The 21,399-nt window shown below is 41.2% G+C and overlaps 1 protein-coding gene across 1 annotated transcript; it reads left to right on the plus strand.

Annotated features, from left to right (window-relative positions):
• The first annotated feature begins 7,218 nt into the window (after nt 1–7,218).
• MRGBP (MRG domain binding protein) lies at nt 7,219–20,720 on the plus strand. The gene is given in 11 exon segments (XM_032218944.1): nt 7,219–7,422; nt 7,424–7,509; nt 10,757–10,795; nt 10,798–10,844; nt 10,846–10,878; nt 12,435–12,445; nt 12,741–12,817; nt 15,220–15,294; nt 18,376–18,417; nt 18,420–18,481; nt 18,483–20,720. Coding segments are annotated over 11 exon segments (843 nt in total). The 5' UTR covers nt 7,219–7,243; the 3' UTR covers nt 18,675–20,720.
• The last annotated feature ends 679 nt before the right edge of the window (nt 20,721–21,399 follow it).

A 21,399-nucleotide genomic window follows, 5' to 3' on the forward strand; every position in this document is an offset into this window, starting at 1 on the left:
GAAGGTTCTGATCCTGGCAAGATGGGAAGAAAGAGAAAAGGAGAAAGACTCAGATTAACAGAGTTGGAAGGGACCTTGTAGGTCATCTAGCCCACCCCACCCTGCCCAAGCAGGAGACCCTACACCATTTCTGACAAATGGCAGTCCAGTCTCTTCTTGAAAGCTTCCAGTGATGAAACTCAAACAATTTTAGAAGGCAACTTCTGTTCCATTGGTTGATTGTTCCCACTGCCAGAAAATTCCTCCTTATTTCCAGGTTGAATCTCTCCTTGTTCAATTCCCATCCATTATTCCTTGTCTGGCCTTCAGATGCTTGACCTCCTCTTCACTATGGCAGCCCCTCAAGTATTGGAAGACTGCTATCATGTCTCCTCTGGTCCTTCTCTTCACTAGACTAGCCATGCGCAGTTCCTGCAAACCGTTCTTCATATGTTTTAGCCTCCAGTCCCCTAATCATCTTAGTTGCTCTTCTCTGTTGTCATATAACTCCTTGTGTAGGTGTGGCGGTCACCCATGGCCCAGTGCATAACAGGGCATGCATAGCCACGCTGAACACACAGGAAAAACAAACTCCTAAAAGAACATAACATCCTGATAGTTCACTCTAGATGTGCCTTACCCAACGACGCCCAGGATTTGACCATATATAGACAGAACTTCCCTGAGCAGTAGATTAGCAATTGTAGTTTGACAGGCTGTCTTAAATCACATGCTGATTGCTCCTCCTGCCTTTGTCCTATCTCAATAAAAGAGGGTCCCAGACCCCAATCTGGGTCGCCTCATCCCGAGAAAGCTCGTGTCCGTGTCTTTTCTCAACATTGGCCTCATGAGCGAACCATGGGTACTTCACACTTCTCTGCACTCTTTCTAGAGTCTCAACATCTGGATCCAAAACTGGATCCAATATTCCAAGTGTGGTCAATATTCTAGGTGTGGTCTTACTAAGACCTCATGAAGAAGAATGGAGAGACTGAGTTACAGTGGCAATAAAAGCACCATTGGAAGAGATCAGGGACTTGGAGAAAATCTATTGTATGGTCACTAAGAGCTGAGACTAACTTAAAGGTAAAGGTTTCCCTCGCACATATGTGCTAGTCGTTCCTGATTCTAGGGGCGGTGCTGTTCTCCATTTCAAAGCCGAAGAGCCAGCACTGTCCGTAGACGTCTCCGTGGTCATGTGGCCGGCATGACTAAACACAGAAGGCGCACCGAATGCTGTTACCTTCCCACTAAAGGTGGTTCCTATTTTTCTACTTGAATTTTACATGCTTTCGAACTGCTAGTTTGGCAGAAGCTGGGACAAGTAACGGGAGCTTACTCCATTATGCAGCGCTAGGGATTCAAACCACCGCCAAACTGCCGACCCTTCTGATCGACAAGCTCAGCGTCTTAGCCACTGAGCCATCATGTCCCAGAGTAACTTAGTAGCACATAAATAACCAATCAATAAATCAGTCCAAAGATCCTGAACTCTACAGGTGTTTCTGATGCTGGAAATGTAGGAGACCAGCAACAAATACCGTGACCCGTCAAAACCTCGGTCCACTAAAGCGCGCCCGATTAAAACGCGTACCTGACGTCATCAGCAGCGCGACAAATACAACCGCGGAGGAAAAAAGGGCGCTTTAAAAAGCGCTTTTAAAGCAAGCCGATTCACATAAAAGTAAGGGTTAGGTTTAGGGTTAGGGTAGGGTTAGGGTTAGGTTAAGGGTTAGGGTTAGGTTAGGGTTACGTTAAGCGTTAGGGTTAGGTTTAGGGTTAGGTTAAGGGTTAGCGTTAGGTTTAGCGTTAGGTTAAGGGTTAGGTATAGGGTTAGGTTTAGGGTTAGGTTAAGGGTTAGGCTTAGGGTTAGGTTTGGGGGGGTTAGGTTTAGATTTACGGGTTAATTTAAGTTTATTGCTCACAGCGTGCTGTTTTCGTTGCGCTGTGATGACGTCACGTACGCACTTTCGTCGAGCGCGCTTTAGTCTACCGCGGTTTTGTGGTGGAACCACAAATACAGGTAAACCTTGACTGAATTCATTTCGTGATCATGAAGTTACAGCAGCACTGCAAAAAGTGACTTATGACCATTTTCCACATTTATGACCATTGCAGCACACACACACACCCGTGGTCCCCTGACCCAAATTCAGGCACTTGGCAACTGGTTCATATTTATGACGCAGGATCCCAGAGTCACGCAATCCCATTTTGCAACCTTCTGACAAGCGAAGTCAATAGGGACGCAAGACTGTTCAGTGAGTTATGCTCCGTTTTACAACCTTGCATGCCACGGTTGTTAAGTGAATCGCTGAAGTGTTAAGTTAGGACCAGGATTGTTAAGTGAATCTGGCCTTCCTCGTTGTCAGAAGGTCGTGAAAGGACTGCCACGGTCATAAATATGAACCAGTTGCCAAGCGTCCGAAGTTTGAGCACATGACCACAGAGGCACTGCAACGGTTGTCTGCCATAAGTCAGTTTTTTCAGTGCTGCAATTTGAACGGTCACTAAATGAATAGTTAGTTATCTTATCCCCAATGTGTTGGAAATGTGAGAAATCATATGGGACATACTACCATATATGGTGGACCTGCAAGGCGCCAAAAATGCTGGGCTAAAATCAAAACTGGTTGGAAGCTATAACAGGGAACCGTTATAGATTGGTTGAATGATTGATGATTGATTACATTTATATGCCGCCCTTTTCCCCAAAGGGGACTCAGGGCGGCTCACAATTCAATCAGGGAAGGGGGTACAGACAGGGGGATAAAAAAGACGAGACCATAACAATACAAAAATTTAAAAACACACAAAACCATACCATTCGAGAAGGGGGGCAAAAACTCTTTAGTCCCAGGCCTGTCGGAACAGCCAGGTTTTTAAGGGCTTTGCGGAAGGCCTGGAGGGTGGTGAGGGTTCGAATGTCCACGGGGATCCGGAGACATTCTAATTATTTATTTTATTATTACAAAATACAATAATGAGACTTTATACCTAATTCTACATATCATCACAGCGGCTAGAAGAGCATAGGTACAGAAATGGAAGAATAACACAATACCGAATGAGGATGAGATAACACGGAAAGATCTTAGAAGTGCCAAGATGATAAATTTACCAAGGAAGTTTAAGGAAAGGAGGAAATTGCAGTACTATTTAATTTGGGGGGAAATGGTATAAATGGCTAGATGATAGAAACAAGAAATAAGAATCTGGAAAATATAGTTTGTATTATAGAAGAAGTAGGAATTAGTCATAAGAAGGTAGGAAAAATAGGATTACAGAAGTAGAAAAAGGTATTTATTAGTAGAAGAGCAATAAAAACTGTCTGATACAAATAACCCAAACAAAGCAAAAGAGTAAGAAATAATAGGATGATAAGTGTAAAAATGTATAGAGATGGATTGAGAGGGAAAAAAATGTTTGTAAATGTATGCACCGATAGATACCTGCTGTAAAAAGGAATGGGAAATTCCGCTGTTATTTGTAAGTGTTGTGTATGTGTGTCAATGTATGTAAGTGTTTACAATTTAAAAAAAATTTTTTAAAGAATAGTTGTAAATCGAGGACTACCTGTAGCAATTTCAGCCAATCAATTTTCTTAACTTTCAGAAGTTGTGAACATTGAAAGATTAGCAATAGCAATAGCAATAGCAATAGCAATAGCAATAGCAGTTAGACTTATATACCGCTTCATAGGGCTTTCAGCCCTCTCTAAGCGGTTTACAAAGTTAGCATATTGCCCCCACAGGCTGGGTCCTCATTTTACCCACCTCGGAAGGATGGAAGGCTGAGTCAACCTTGAGCCGGTGAGATTTGAACCGCCGAACTGCAGAACTGCAGTCAGCTGAAGTAGCCTGCAGTGCTGCATTTAACCCACTGCGCCACCTCGGCATAGTCATTACCTCAAGATGATGAATGCCAGATGGAAAAGCAAGATTTTCCTTAGCTTAGGTGTCTTTTACCTGGCAATTTATTTCATTTCCTTAATTTGTCCAAGGCTCCAATAAATAAAATAATTTATTTAAACAGAAAACTGTCACCATGATAGGGCAGGTTTTACGGTTTTAATTCACTTTCAGATACAAAGACATTCTTTCCCTTTCCCTTTTTACTTAATAAGTTCATTTTACTGCCCTGAAATTTGGTATTTCTGGTATTAGTGTACTATAATGTGTTGTTATTTAATGTCAAGTGGGGGATTAAGATTTCGAATTAATAACAAACTACGGAACATTTAATCTCCACAATAAGACAGATGCTGTTCCACTATTATAAAACTAAACCAAAATGAAAGAATATGAATGTTTCATGGATTATATCCACTCGACTTTCATTATAAACACTTATAATATGTAGTATTTTCGTCTGGAAAGAAAACTTGACGTGATTTATGAACTTTGCAAAACAAATTAAATCAAACTTTCAACGTTCTAAATGAAGAATTAATTTCTGCTTCGGTATCAGAATGCCTGCCTATAAACATGGTAGATGGCAATATTTTTAACATATTATTTTTTAATCAACAAAAACAAATGCAAAGCAGAAAATGGACATCCAACACTAACATGAAAGGGAGGGGAGGGAGGGAGGGAGAGAGAGAGAGAGAATATGGGAGGGAGGGAGAGAGAAAAAGAAAGGAAAGGAAAGGAAGGAAGGTAGAAGGAAAGAGGGAGGGAGGGGGGAAGGTAGGGAAAGGAAGGAAAGGAAGAAAGGAAGATGCTCCAGTAATGCCATATAAATGATATATTAAATAAACAAATATTCGAGGTGTGGAATCTAATCAATCCCACATCTAATCATAATGGAAGAGATAACACTATTGTTATTCTGGAATTAATAATAACAATACATCAGTCAATTGAAAAAGGCAGCCTTACTTGGAACAGTTAACATTCTGTGATGATATCTTTTAACGCCATCAAGCATCAACATCTGCCTATCCCAGGTCCTGAACTCAGTAACTAGATAAAAATGCCAAATCCAGTCTGAACATCTGCCTGACTGTGTGATGAACCAATACTAGCCTCTTCCATTTTGACATCTTCCTCGTTATCACAATGTTTATTGCAATAAAAAAAAACAACCTGCCCCCATATCACTCTGGACAAATGACTGTCCAATGAAAACCTCCAGTAATTAAACCTTAACACCCACCCTATAATAGTGATACTTTTGTTTAGATAAATTATTTTAAATTGTTTTAATGTCCATCTGCATTTAAAAGACAAAGGCCACTCTTTTGAAGGAAAGCCAAGTCCACATTTTGGACAGAGGAGGACCCCTTGAAAGAGGGCCATCTATGTCAAAACTGAACAGCCCTCTCTGGTAAGACCCAAAGGATGCTTTTTTCTGGAGGCACTGGACTTTCTGTTTTTTTTTTTCTTTGAAGACGTTTCACTTCTCATCCCAGAAGCTCTTCAGCTCTAACGAAACAGTGAGGAATGGAAGGATATCTATTCTTTGCAGACAGCTGGTCGCTCTACATCCTTTTAGAGGGTCCTTGAAGCACTTGGAGGTTTATTTGTGTCTTCAGGGTCACCTGAGTGGTGCTCCTGGTTCCTGTGCTCTGCAATTTTTCCTCCTGGCAATCCATTCCTACTCCCACACTGTTCCAGGGGTGTCCATTCCAAATTGTATGGCTAAAAGTCTGTAGAGATTCTCAGTCATCCAAGTCAGGTTGTCCCAAAGGTGCTTTTTCTGAAGGCAACTGGACTTTTTTTTTTTTTCCACAAGTCTTTTTTTATTTCCATTTCATTCTATACAATCACATGTTTACTGTGCGTAACCGAGGCATATAACATTGGGTAATAAACACAGCTCTCACTTTTATAGAAAATGCCCCCTACAATACAAACCCAATATACCGCCTTAGCCCACCATACACCCTCTTTCATCCCACTCCAACTTTCATTCTTCCTTCTCTCATACCCCTCTACACCTACTTCCCCTCCCCCTCTATCTAACCCTAACCCTATCACTCCCTCTCTTAATCCATTCCCTCCCTTCCTTCTCCTCCTCCTCTCTCTCCACCCTCTCTACTCTCCTTCTTCTTTCACTCAGCTCCTCCCTTCGGTATACTTCTATTACCTTCCAATATATTTCAGTTTGTTCTGTTTTGACACTAACATTAAAAGCCACAGTATACAAGTGCAATCATGCTTTAAATTTAACACATATTATATTTCCCCCCTCCCCCCCCACAACTGGACTTTCTTGTTGTTTTTTTTCTTTTGAAACATTTCGCTTCCCATCCAAGAAGCTTCTTCAGCTCTGACAGGACGGCGGAGAATGTAAAGATTCAGGGATAAGACATTATCTATCTCCAGTCTACAACACAGTCCTTTCAACAATTTCACATCCATTTGAACCATTCAGGGACCCTGAGGACACAGATAAACCTCCAAGTCCTTCAATGACCCTCTAAAAGGATGCAGTCACCTGTTCATTGATGGAGAATGGAAGATTTATATTCAGATGACTGCAAGGGATGTAAATCCTTCCATTCTACACTATCCTTCAGACCTGAAGAAGCTTCTTGGCTGAGAAGCGAAACTCTTCAAAGAAAACCACCTTATAATGCCTTGGTAAGGCCACACTTGGAATACTGCATCCAGTTTTGGTCACCACGATGTAAAGAAAAAGATGTGGCGTGCAGAGAAGAGCAACAAAGATGATTAGGGGACTAGAGGTTAAACATATGAAGAATAGTTGCAGGAACTGGGCAGTTCTTGTCTGATAAAAAGAAGGACTTGAGGAGACATGATAGCAGTCTTCCAATATCTCAGGGGCTGCCACAAAAAAGAGGGAGGCAAGCTATTCTCCAAGGCACCTGAGTGTAGAACAAGAAACAATGGGTGGAAACTAATCAAGGAAGAGAAGCAAACTTAGAACTAAGGAGAAATTTCCTGACAGTGAGGACAATTAACCAGTGGAACAACTTGCCACCAGAAGTTGTAAATGGAAGTTTTAAAAGAAGAAATTAGATAACCATTTGTCTGGAGTGGTGTATGGTTTTCTGCCTAAGCAGGGGGTTGGACTAGACCATCTCTAAGGTCCCTTCCATCTCTGTTATTTCTATTCTATTCTATTCTATACTATTATATTCTTTAAAAACCCTAAAAAGTCCCGTTGCCTGTTGGGGAGAGAAAAAGCACTTTAGAGACAGCTTAGAGATGCTAAGAGCGGGTCCTCAGCCATTGACGATGCTGGTGCGGTCGCCAGGGGGCGCTGGGCCTCCGTATGGGCCTCGGCGGCGGCCATGGGCGAAGCGGAGAGCTCGGCCGGGGCCGCGGAGGTGAAGCCCCCCTCCTCTGGCCTGGGCCCTGGGCCTGCTCCGGCTGCGATGGAGCCCGGGTCTCAAGCATCGTCGGAGGACGCGGCGGCGGCTGCGGCGGTCGTGATGGCGGCCACGTCCGCGGCTCCTCCGCCGCCGCCGCCCCCCTCCGCTGCTGCCTGTGCCGGTGGTGTGGAGCCCCGAAGTGGAGGTGTGCCTCTTCCACGCCATGCTGGGCCACAAGCCCGTCGGTGAGTGCTTTTGAGGGGAGGCGGGGGGGGACGGAGAAAGGTATGAAAGTAGGCCGGAGGTGGAGCCTCGGCCTCGCGTAGCGGCGCCAGCCGAGGCGGGGCGCGAGGAGGCGGGAGGGGTTCTTAACGGCAGCGCGGGGTCTGGGCCTTCCTCTTCCGGCCCGGCACTTCCTTCCCAAACGTGCTTACTTTCGCTTGGGTTGCCGTTAACGCGGCCTTTTAGGGCTGGAGGGCAGCAAGATTTGATGTTTCAGGCTGTAGGGGTGAAAAGGGGTGTCTGGGCCGAAAAAAAAGCATATTGTTTGCTTTGTTTCCGGGATAATTCCAGGGAGACCAGCATTCTTCAAAACCTTAAGTAACTAAGCTGGTTCGATTATTATTGGTTCTATTATTGGATGGGAGACCACCAGGAGAGCCAGGTTGCAGTGGACTAGAAGGAGAAGGGCAAGCTGCTTCTGTCTTCTTTACTCCTCAAAAATTGATCTCCAATCGAAGAAGCTGCAGACTTTGCTTTTGTGTGTGTTTGTGTGTTTGTGTGTGTGTTTGTGTTCATACATATAATGTATGTGTATATACATAAATTGAGAGGAAAGTCAATAAAAATGGAAAGTATCAGGAATTTTAAATCAGACCTGTTCCCTCAAAAATTCAAACCTTAGACTGTTTTAGATCTTAAATGTTATTTTGTTAACGCTTATTAATAAGTTGCTGCTTAGAGATGGTTATAAAGGTAAATCTCTTTTGGGCCTATGGAGAGGAGAGGTGAAAAATAATAAACAATCTTTAGCTGATTACAATAATAACAAAGAAATATTAATTGATAATATTCATGATACAAGCAGGTGCGATCCACTAGTAAAAAGTAAAATGGACTAGAAGTGTTAATATGTGAGTTGGGGGGTGGGTGGGAGGGAGAGACGTTAAGATATCTTTTAACAATGCCAGTAAGGTGGCTGTGTCCTTAAACTCTGTTAAATGAAAATGGTGGAATAAGTGATAGTAAAATATATAAATTCTAAAATGTACAATTTAAACTGCAATGAAATATATGTGATTGTGGAAGAAAGGCACGAAATAGCTGTAACCAATGGATACGCTTTCTACAAGATGTAATGAAAGATGTTTTTTGTATTTTCCTTTAATAAAAACAATAAAAAAATTATTAAAAAAAAATTCACAAACCCCAAAATAGTACTATAAGATCTTGCAAGCAAATCAGATTGCATTTGGCTTGTTTTGTGTGGTTTTACCTTATTCCATTGTGATTGTATGTTGTTGGGCCTTTACAAGAGAGTAAGTATAAGTGTGACCCATCAAAACCGTGCTCGACTAAGCCGTGCCCGAATTAAACCGCGTCACTGACGTCATCAACAGAGCGACAACAGCCAGCGCGGAGAAAGAAGGGCGCTTTAAATAGCGCTTTGAAAGCAAGCCGATTCAAGGTAAGGGTTAGGTTTAGGGTTAGGTTTAGGGTTAGGTTAAGGGTTAGGGTTAGGGTTAGGGTTAGGTTAAGGGTTAGGATTAGGTTTAGGGTTAGGGTTAGGTTAAGGGTTAGGTTTAGGATTAGGTTTAGGGGGGGTTAGGTTTAGGTTTAGGGTTAATTTTAGGTTTAGGGTTTACAGCGTGCTTCTATCTCTGCGCTGTTGTCGCCCTGTTGATGACGTCAGCTATGCGGTTTAGTCGGACGCGGTTTAGTCGAGCGCGGTTTTGTGGTGGAACCAGTATAAAAGTATAATCTTTATTGTCATTGCACTTAAATACAACGAAATTGGTTTTAACCTCACTGGTGCAAAATTCTAACAGAAACGAAAAAAGAAAGAAAAAAGGGAAGAAAAACTAGCGTCTGTATGGAGTGATTGTGGTTGTATTTCAAAGTCTCACAGCCCAAGGATAGAAACTCTTTAAACCTGTTTGTTTGGCTGGCTGTACTTTGATGTCTTCTGCCTGATGGTAGAAGTGCAAAGAGACACTGACCAGGTGTGAATCATCTCTGAGTATCTTCCTTACTCTGCTAAAGCAGCGAGATCTGGCGATGTCATCCAGGGGAGTAGAACTTTGACCAAGAAAACCTTGGAATATAAATTATTTGTGCATGATTCTCCCCCCCCCCCCTCTCACGTTTTGCTAACCCTTGATTGCAATCTAGAGGATTTGGGTTTTTTTTCCTCCTCTCCATATTAAGCCTGACATAAGTAGTACAATCTGGTACTTTGTGAATAAGTCCACAAAGGCAAAAATGGCTGGATTTTGTTAACCCTTTTTTTGCCCCACGTATCCATTTGTCCTTGGTAGATAAAGCATGCCATTTTTGCAAAAATTTCCCTTTAACTGTGCCAAAGCACCTCTTACTCCCTGCAGCCAAATCTATTTAATGTAATCAGTTGTAATCTAATTTGGCAAATTGTATTCTTGATCCACTGTGGAGTTGGTTTAAATTTTTAAACTAGACATCAGGGGGCGGGGGAGAGGCTTGTATTGCAGTATTTATAAAGTAACTTGTGGCCTCAGTAGCCACCTTGCTTGGACTTGGAAGCTGAACAGGAGCAATTCTGGTTCATTTAGTGACCATTCAAACTTGCGCTTGTGATCGTTGACATGATCATTTTTCATATTTATGACTGTTGCAGCATTCCCATGGCCACATGATTAAAATCCAGATGCTTGTCAACTGACACGTATCTATGATGTTGCAGGATCCTGGGCTCATCTTTTGCAGCTTTTTGACAAAGTCAAAGGGGAAGTCAGATTACACTTAATAGCCATGTTACTAATATAATTGCTGCAGTGATTCACTTAACAACTGTGGCAAGAAAAGTCATAATTTAGGGCTCGCTTAGCAACAGAAATTTTGTCTCACTTAGCAACCGAAAGATTGGTCGTAAGTTAAGGACTATCTATTCCTGAATTAGAGACTTCCAAGGAATGCCAATAATGCAAACTAGATTGGGTTTTTTTAAATAAAAATTAAACTGCTTCTATATCATTTCCAAAGAGAATCATGGATGTGCCCATTAAATCAGTGTTTCTCAACCATGGCAACTTTTAAGATGTGCGTTGAATTCCCAGAATTCCCCATGCTGGGTAGGGAATTCGGGGAGTTGAAGTCCACACCTATTATAAGTTGTCAAGGTTGAGAAACACTGCATAAGCCGTCAGAAGTCGAGCGTGACACGAAGAAGGCTTTCTTTTTGTGTTACCTTTTTTTTCCCTCCCCTTCCACCGTTCTCACTCTTTCTTTCCCCTTCAGGTGTGAATCGCCATTTTCATATGATCTGTATCCGAGATAAGTTAGTCAGAATATCGGGAGGCAAATTTCTTCCAAAGTTATCTGGGATCCACTTGAGCACGATGTATGACATGCAGGCACTGGTAAGTGTTGACAGGTGAAAAACAGAGGTCGGTGCCTCGCTGAATTACAAGCTATGAGGGCTGGCCATTAGAAAGTGCTGCTCTGCAACCCAGGTCAGGTGGAGAAATGATGATGGCTTGTTCTTTCAGAGGGGGAAACCATAGCTGGGTGGTCCGTTCCATCCCCCAAGCTTCATTTTGCATCAGAGATTCAGGTGCGTGTAGACAAAAATATTCCACACGAGCTATTTTTTCAGTCTTTGGAACTCCTGACTGTGAGGCTGATCATCATCATCTTCATTTAACGAGGTGGAGTCTGGGCAACTGAATGGAGCTAAGAGTGTTTTAATGGCCAGATGCCTTTCCTGTCGCCAGTGTAGAGTTTTGTTCAGCATATATATTCTCAGCATGCCCAGAGAGAGAAATATTCGCCTCTACCTAGGATTGAACTCAGAGCCTCCTGATTGTGAGGCGAGAGCTCCCCCTCCAGCCTCACAGTACCACTCCTACTGTGAGGCTGATCATAATACCAAAGAAACCATGTTGGGTCCAGAGCACCCTTTTGGAAATACATAATCAGTAATGATGAACCTTTTGGGCTTCTTGTGTCAGAAATGTGGAAAATGCCAACTGTACTCGGTTGGCATGATAACCTATCCAAGGAAAGAGAAGCAAATTATTTTTTTTTAAATAAAAAAAAAACACAGTCCTATCAGGTGCGGTGCTATGTATTAGGTAAATAAATGTCATATAATTACAAAAATGAAATACAAGTAAAAGAACCTCATTTTCAGGAGCTCCGAAGACTGCACAAGATCATATCCCATTCTGCCCAGTCTCCAAAAATCACTAGAGAACCGGGTTGTACTTTCAAGAATAGGTGGGTGTTGGTAACACTGGTGTGTCACCCAAACATGTCACCTTTGAGGTGTGTGCCATAGATTGGCCATCTTTGTGCTAGATGTTAGATATAGGTATAAGAAGAGTTTCAGGGGTTGAATTATAGATGGGGAGAGCCAGATTCTAATCTCCCTCTGGCACGCAAGCAGGCTGGGATCCTTTGGGGTTAGTCACTAGATGGGGAAATCAAAAACATCGGTCTGTCCACCCTCATTGGGCAACCGGGGTAGATTACGGCCCCAACGTTCAATAAAGTGACCTTCGTCCTGCAGAGAATGATTAGGGTTGATACAGTATACAATGTTTTATATCGTGCACACATTTATCCTTTCATCTTGTCCTTGCTTGTTAAGGAATCCCATATTATGCCTACAAAAAGCTCTGTAGGTATTGTAATATTGTGATCAGATAAAAAGTGTGGAAATTGAGAACTGGAAAAGACATCACAAGGTCTAAATCATCTGAGAAGGCCATGGTGGGTTAGTTCTAGTTGGTATCTTCTTATGCACATGCCATGTATCTGTAGTAGCACCCACTTAGGGATTACGTAATATGAGAGAAAGATACCACACATTGTAACGATTGCTGTTTTATTGTATATTTTCATTTTTAAAGGAAACCTTACTTGTTGATCTTCGGTATAGGCAACCATGCAGAATAATTCAGTAATTATCCAGCATGATTCATGGTAGCAGACAGTGCAGTTTATACAACTCAAATACACAAAAGAATAAAATAATAGAAATGCTGAATCAAACATCAACACATACAAACTTTAAAAACCTACTGAGAAGTGTTGATCCTATAAGCTAACGAGTTAGAGGTCAGAAAAAAGAAAAAAGGAAGGGCTAGAAGCAAAAGAAGAGCTCTTTCAAAATATTATGGCCCTAATTGCAAAATCTTACTTTGTGTATGTTTATTTGGAAACATCTAAAGGTGGCATAATTGGTTTAATTAATATTTGTTTTCTTTTTAAGCATGAGTCGGGAGATTCTTCCTTTCCCCAACTCGGAAAAAAACTTCATCCTCCCTGAAGAAATCATTCAGGAAGTAAAAGAAGGTGAGGCATTGGATGTACAGTACATTTCTTGCAAACAAAATATTACAGTAAAAGTGTCTATAGAATTGCAGCCTAAGCCATTACACTGGAGGAGATATTGATAAGGTCTTCAAAAGGCCAGAATTCAGCATGAGTAGTCTTACAACTTAAAACCCTAATTTTCAAAGCAAGCTGTGGTGTCTTTTTGAAAGTTGTCCAAAGACAGCACAGGTTTACAAAGACACCGCAAGCTTGTTTTTGGAAACTCTTTTCTGCTATCATCCAAACTGGCGTCCCGATGATAGCACAGGGAACCTTCCAAGCCAAGATGAAGTGGATAACTTTGCTATTTTCAGAAAATTTGGAGAACTTTGTAGACCTGAGCTATCTTTGGAGCCTCCCAGATGCGTGGACTTCCGTTGCCAGAATTTTTAGTAGTGCCAGCTGGAGTTAAGGAAAGCTATTAAATTATGTCCTGAAAGCAGAGCATCGCTCGGCGTTTTCATGAAGGAAGAAAAGCAATCTCCATCTGGAGAATGCTTTTCATTTTGGCGGAAAGGGATGATTAGACTAACTCTGGTGCTTCCCTCAACACTTTTGGATAGAAAAAAAATGTGCTTTGAAGCATTGAAATTGGGAAAAGCAACAACTTCAAGAGAACAGAGAAATTTGCCAAAACTATAAAATGGATTTAAGTCATAATGCCATCCGTTTAGAAGTAGAATAGGAAAGGGCCTCCCTCTTTGCTCCAAACAAAAAGAAGTTTGAGGACACTATCAGTTGAATGTAAACTGAATATATATATATATATATATCTTTAGATATTATATAGATAGATAGATAGATAGATAGATAGATAGATAGATAGATAGATAGATAGATAGATAGATAGATAGATATAGATATATAGATATATAGATATAAGATATATAGATATATAGATATATATATGTTTTCTGAGGTTTTTTGCGGGTGTTAGTATGTAGGTCTCTAGTGTTCGGGTTTTCTCCGCGTAGAATTGAGATGTCTTGGCGACGTTTCAGACGAAGTCACATTCGTCATCTTCAGGCTGCTGCTGACTACTTCAGGTTGGTGTTTCCAGGAGTAGTGGATATATATATATATATACAGGTTCGAATCCCAGTAAGGGTGTGGCTAGCTGATGAGAGCTAATAGCTTGAAATAGATCTATACTAGTCTCCCTTTTTTATTTATCAGCACAAATAAAAACATATATATATATATATATATATATATATATATATATATATATATATATATATATATATATATATATATATGTTGTATTTGTGCTGATAAATAAATAAATAAATCAGCACAAATACAACAAATGTAACAAAGGCAACAGTAAAAACTATTGGGTTTCTGTCGTGATGGACAAGCCAATAGACAGATAATGGAAGCAGTGAACTTCCCCATAATTGGGGCATACCAGGGGTTGTGACACTAAATATAAAAATATATATATAATATATATATATATAATATATATATACATTATATATATATATTATATATATATATATATATACACATACATATATATATTATATACATACATACATACATATACATACATATACATACATACATTACATACATACACACACACCATATATACACACACATATATATATATATATATACACACATACATACACATACATATACATAACATATATATTGAAATTGCTCATTTCCTGCTTCTTTGTTTTGGAAGCTACGGGTTTGGTTTGGTTTTTTTCTCCAGCCCATACTTAATAATAATAATAATAATAATAACAACAACAACAACAAGTAATAGTAGTAGTACATGGTATAAGTACCATGTCCAAAATTTTATAAGATACATCCACAAATTGCAGCTTCCTGCAATAACACCAGCAGATCTGCAAAAAACTGCGCTACTCGGAACATCGTATATTTTAAGAAGGTACTTGGTGATACCTAGGATGCTGGCAGCAAACTATCAACCATTAGCACTACTCAATAGTATTTGTGATGCATTTTTGAATTTTCAGTTGACTGAGTTTCATGTTTAATGAATAAAAGAAAATAAAATCATCATCTAAATCAATGGTTCCCAAACTTGGCAACTTTAAGACTTGTGGACTTCAACTCCCAGAATTCTCCAGCCAGCAGAGTTGGAGGGCGGTAGTGGGCAGAGTTGGAGCTCTGCTGGCTGGAGAATTCTGGGAATTGAAGTCCACAAGTCTTAAAGTTGCCAAGTTTGGGAACCACTGATCTAAATGATTTGGAGGGCTCTTGGTGGCAGCAGGAGCTGGCAGTGAAAAGTCCTGTTGTCCCAAAACTTACTTGGGCGACCTTATGAAGATCAACTGAAGGAAGAAAGACATTAAAATACCTACTGTCCACTGATCTGTTTCTCATACTGCACATAGGTAAAGTAATGATTGAAGACGATATGAAGGAAGAAATAAAGGAAGAGATGGAAGCGCACTCAGCTGCCGAAGAAGGTACTTTGATATAGGAAAAGTCTTCAATAAGACAGGGGTTGGCCATTATTAGTCCTCACATGTGAGGTTATGAAAGGAATGTTTTAGAAGGTAGACTGTTTTAGAACAGTTGAAAGAGATCGTGCATTGTTAATGGCCTATTGTGATGCTTTTCAACCTTTGCAACATAACAAGAGATTGGACAGCCACTTGTCTGAAATGGTATGGGGCCATGATGGCCAATCTATGGCACACAGAGGCCTCTCTGCTGGCATACAAGCGTCGCCCCAGCTGAGCTCCACCGTGCATGCAGGCGCCGCCTCCCGCTGGCCAACTAATTTTCAGGTCTCTGCAGAGCGTGCCGTTTAATTAAAACACTATACAAGCCATTAGAAATAAATTATATCATCAGCAGGAAGTGCCTCACAGGAGCAGATAGAGATAATCCTAGAGAGGCAGGAAATGCATCACTGAACAATGGAGATGAATGCTAGAGGAATAAAGCTGCATACAAGGCGGACTAACATTTGTAACAGTGTAGACATGCATCAGGGGCGGGGGGGAGCGCGGTGTATCCCATGTCCCCCTGCTCCATTTTTGGTCCCAGGATGGTTCAGGGAGACCTGCTAAGCTCAAAACAGGGCACGGGGATGTCGCGTGCACATGCACAGGGGGCCAGGGCACACAGAGGGTGTTGACGTGCGCATTGTATTATGGATGTGGGCCCGGGCGCTTTCGGCAAACGAGGTGCAAAAAGGTTAGCCATCACTGGTTTAGGGTCTCCTGCTTGAGCAGGGGGTTGGAAGGTCCCTTCCAACTCTATTCTGTTAAACTTAAGCTATGTGGACTTCAACTCCCAGAATTCCTCAAAACTCTTATCTCTGTTCATGAGATCTTGTTATAGACTTGAAGTTCCAATGGTCAGGCTTCCTCTGTGGTCATGTGGCCAAACGTCAGATGCTCAGCCATAGGGCTGCATTTATGGCCATTTGCAGTATCCTGCAGTCATACGACCACATTTTAGGGCAGGCTTTGCTGAAAACCAGCTTTTCCCATTTTCAGCAAAACCATATCCCATAGCAAACCATTGGTTTGCTTAACAACTGCCACAGAAGTGTTGAAACCTGGATCAATCTCATGATCAAACCATTCTACGACTCATCGCAAGTGATGGACCGAGGTGGCGCAGTGGTTAAATGCAGCACTGCAGGCTACTCAACTGCAGTTCAGCAGTTCGGCTGTTCAAATCCCACTAGGCTCAAGGTCGACTCAGCCTGCCATCCTTCCGAGGTGGGTAAAATGAGGACCCAGATTGTTGTTGGGGGCAATATGCTGACTCTGTAAACCGCTTAGAGAGGGCTGAAAGCCCTATGAAGCGGTATATAAGTCTAACTATGCTATTGCTATGACCGCAATGGCCAGCTCCATTACACTTGTATCTCCAGCTCTACGCTAGTTAATTAATTAGATACAAAACTGACCATTTGGGTCCATGAGGAATTGGATAAAATCGGATGGATGGAAACTAATCCAGGAGAGCGCAACCTGGAATTAAGGAGAAACTTCCTGACAGTAAGAACAATTAACCAGTAGAACAGTTTGCCTTCACAAATTGTAGGGGCTTAATCACTGGAGGTTTTTAAGAAGAGATTGGACAACCATTATCTGAAATGATATAATAGGATGTCCTGCTTGAACAGGGGGCTGGATGAGGAAAACCCCCAAGGTCCCTTCCAGCTCTACACTTATTGATCGGTTGAAATTGTGGATAGAATGACCTACTTTTAACCTACGTATAGATTTTTATTAATGTATATGTCTTATAAAAAGTATGATCATGTGGCTCAGGGACACGGTGGCTCAGTGGCTAAGACGCTGAGCTTTTCAATCAGATGGTCGGCGGTTCGAATCCCTAGCGCCGCATAACAGAGTGAGCTCCCATTACTTGTCCCAGCTTCTGCCAACTGAGCAGTTCAAAGCACGTAAAAATACAAGTAGAAAATTAGGAACCACCTTTGGTGGGAAGGGACAGCATTCCGTGCACCTTCAGCGTTTAGGTCATGCTGGCCACATGACCATGGAGAGGTCTTTGGACAGTGCTGGCTCTTTGGCTTTGAAAGGGAGATGATCACCGCCCCTAGTGTCAGGAAAGACTAGCATTCATGTGCAAGGGGAACCTTTACCTAGATTGTATTAATGTATTTTTTTTTCATTTTTTTTATTTTTAAACATAAAAACAACATAAAAATTATCATCCATTACATGCAGCATGACGTTTGGTTCCAAGTGGTTTTTGCATCCATATTCTCAATTACATATACAATCACAGATTTTCCATCTAATATAACTAGATACCTCACTTTCATCGTACAACATATATTCATTTACGGTAATATTTCTTCTTTTCAATAAACCCAATTCCCTTACATTCTTGATTGTCTGTTTAATAACAATATACCTTTATATAATCACTTATCCCATTCTGAATATTTTTACAGGATAAAGAGTTTAGCAACCTGTTTATATTATATATCACTATTTTCAATTATGTATAATCCCACCATCGTCCATCGAGTATGCTTAGTTCATTATGTCCTTGTACATCATACATTCATACAAAAATGTTATTCCTTCATTTTTTCCAACAAGATATTCTAATCAGTGTTTCTCAACCTTGGCAACTTGAAGATATCCGGACTTCAACTCCCAGAATTCCCCAGCAGCATTCGCTGGCTGGGGAATTCTGGGAGTTTAAGTCCGGACATCTTCAAGTTGCCAAGGTTGAGAAACACTGTTCTAAATACTCACTTCATATATTACCAATTTTGATTACTTTCTTATTAAAATTATTTATCAACAACAAGATATCTTTATAATATACACTTAGGGTTATACATTATATCACCAATCCTCTTATCAAACTGTACACAGATTCATTATTATCCTTATCCTTCATTTTAAAACAAATTAATGTATATTAATGCATTTAATGTATATTTCTCATAAAAAGTACAATCACCTATGGAAAAAAAATGCATATAAATTCATTGCAGCCACGCTCTTCAGATGTTGCCTAAATTTTGTCTCACCGTTGTGTTTCAGTATATGCTTCCCTGGGGAACCTGACAAAGGCCACCGAAAAACCAGCAGCAAAGAGAAGGAAAGGAGTTCCTCGGAGTCTGGATCCAAAGAAGGAGGAGATAAGAGGAAAGCGGAACAGAGTCACAGAGAAGGTCTTAAATGCAAACAGCCATCCCTCCAGTCCCAGTGCGGCCAAAGGCGCAGGACATAAAAAAGAAGGCATAACAACTCTGGAGCATATCCTGCAGTCTGGACCAGGAAAAAGTGTAGTGTCCCCAGCTAGCCCATCAGTGTCGAATGGGGGAGACAAAGTGAGATAAACTGGTCATCACCCCTCTAAAGGAAGCAATCGGTAGCTTTTGTCTTCCAAATTTAGGAAGAGAGGGAGGCTTTACAGCAAATGCCAAACAAGTCCGACATTTCATTTTTGCCGCAAATGCAAACTACGTACTTAAGTCTCACAACTGGATCCGTGGGAACCAAGGAGCATCGGTTTTTTTTTTTAATTTAAATTTTTATAGAGACTTCTGTGTTTTGAACTGGAGTGGCTCACCTTGGCGACTGCGGCACAATTTTTGATAAGCGGAATCGGAACCTGCCAAAAGCAGCTGAGTTTTATACATCCTGGGATCAGTCAGGCATGTCGCCTGGTAGCAGGAGAGCCGAGTTCCCTGTATATTTGTATATATGTATGCAGTTTTTTTTTTATTATTATTATTCATTATTTAATTTCTGATCGTTTTTTTAAAGAAAAAGTATTTTTTTGCAGAAATTCTTCAATAGGGGTTCGGGTAACTTTGCTATTTAAGCTATTTGGAAGTCAGTTTAGGTTTTTACTGAAAACGCGCTGAGTTTATACGCACAGGTGTTAAAAAGACGAATTCTCGTAGTGTTTCTGTATGATCCGATAGTGAAATTTCCTTCTCTGAATTGGGGGATGGGGAGGCGAAAACACCTTTTGTACGAAAAAGAGGAATAGCTACAGTAACATTCGACATTCTGTTTGAATAAATTTCTGCTCTCCGATAAAATGAGTTTAGTCCATTTCGTATTTCTTCCCAACCCCTTTCATTTTGCAAGCCTTCATGAAGTCATGTTGTTTCACCAAGTTCTAGAATAGCTCAGTTTATGGTCAGCTTAATTCTTGCAAGCAGCCAGTGATTTGTCTCCACCCTCTAGGCCAGGGGTAGCAAAACTCGATTCCATTGAGGGCCACATCAGGGTGTGTTTGACCCTGGGGAGCTGGGTGGGCATGGCCAGGGTTGACATGGCCAGCTCAACACTCTTGTTGGGGGCTCTGTGGTGTCTCAAACCCTCTCCCATGAAAATGGGCTCCCAAGCTCCACTTTTGCCTGCGATGGCCACCTACGACCCTCTGCCAGTGAAAAACAGAATTCGGGAAAGCTGCATGAGCTCCCTTTTTACTGGCAGAGGCACCGCGTGCGGGCAGATCAGGCCCCCGGGCCTTGAGTTGACACCCCTGCTCTAGACGTCTGTTGATTTCTCACCATGCAACAGTTTTAGTTCTCGGCCAATGACTGTAATTGAGCCTGAAATACAGACATGTGACTGTGAACAGGGGGCGACTATTGGAACTTTGGAATTAGGGTCATAAGTCTCTCTTTCCAGGAGAGATTGTAATTGCAACATTCACAAAGCAGCCAGTCATAAGTGGAGGACTACCTGTGTTCTTAACTGACCATATATTTATTTTAACCTCTCCAGAGTGGTGGGTGGCTTTAGAAAGGGACTAAATAAGTAATCCCTAAAATTTGTGGCTTTGTAAATCTTGAGGAACTGCTTTCATTTGCATCCACAGGGACCAAACACCTAATTGGTCCGGTGGCATATATTATAATGGCATCAGAAATAAAATAAAACAACCAGTGCCTACTTCTTAACATTTGCACATCCAACATCAGGAAGCAAATGCAAAGTTTGCGTTGGGGTAAGATGGCAGGTGTCTGTCAGGCACAAGAAAATCAGAAGCCGGGATAGAGCGCAAAAACACTACGAGTTTATTCCATGCTACTTATATAAGAATCTGATCTACCAACAGTCAAGGCTAATTGGTGCCAGGTAAGAGTTAATGGATTTTTTGGGGGTGGGTGGGTGGAAGACTTTTGTTTCTTACCTCAGCGTAGTGAATTCCAAACTGATGAATGCATTTGACTCCACCTTCGTAAACAACCTGATCATCTACAGTCTCCTCATTCTTGTTATCAGCTGGACAGTTACTAAACATTTTTTATTAGCTGTGTAAATTCAATGCCACCTGACTTGGTTAATAAGTGAATTGGTTTTCTGAATTGGCGCCATTACACTGAAGCACAACTAACTAAAGACACCAAGATTACCCAAAAGGTTACAACCCAAACCCTACTGGATACTAAGGTAAGGTTAACATAATTAACCTCTGGTTAATAAACAATGCCATCGTTAAGGTATTTAATTACAAGTGATTTTATTTTTACTATTACCTAATTTATTTGTGGCCCACCTTGCAATTTCAAAGCAACCCGTATTATCGCAGTGCAATCAGTGTAATTAATTAAGTGTAAGGAAATTAATTTACTACATGTTCTGAAGCTGAAAATTTTCTTGATTCTGGCTCTCGAGTTTGTGCTGAAACGATATAATTATTCCAGGAAAAAAAAAACACAAGTCCCCCTTTTATCAGGATCAACTAAAAACAGCAAATTTGTACAATGCAACTTTCATTTAGCGACAGCGACTTACAGTGGCACTAAAAAAGGAACTTTAATGACTGTTTTTCACACTTGGAGTGGTGTGTTGGCATAGAGGTGGAACTTTGCCTCACAATTGGGAGGCTGTGAGTTCGATCCTAGGTAGAGGCAGATATTTCTCTGCTGAATATAACTCCGCACTGGCAGTAGAAAGGGCATCCGGGCCAGTAAACACTCAGCTCCATTCAGTGCCAGACTCCACCCCTGCAAGGGATTATGGGGTGGTTAAAAGGAGATGATGATAGGGACTGTTTTGACATGAGAACTGCAGCATCTCCATGGTCAAGGGATCAAAACT

Source organism: Thamnophis elegans, chromosome 5 (assembly GCF_009769535.1).
Source record: "Thamnophis elegans isolate rThaEle1 chromosome 5, rThaEle1.pri, whole genome shotgun sequence".
In the NCBI taxonomy this organism is placed as follows: Eukaryota; Metazoa; Chordata; class Lepidosauria; order Squamata; family Colubridae; genus Thamnophis; species Thamnophis elegans.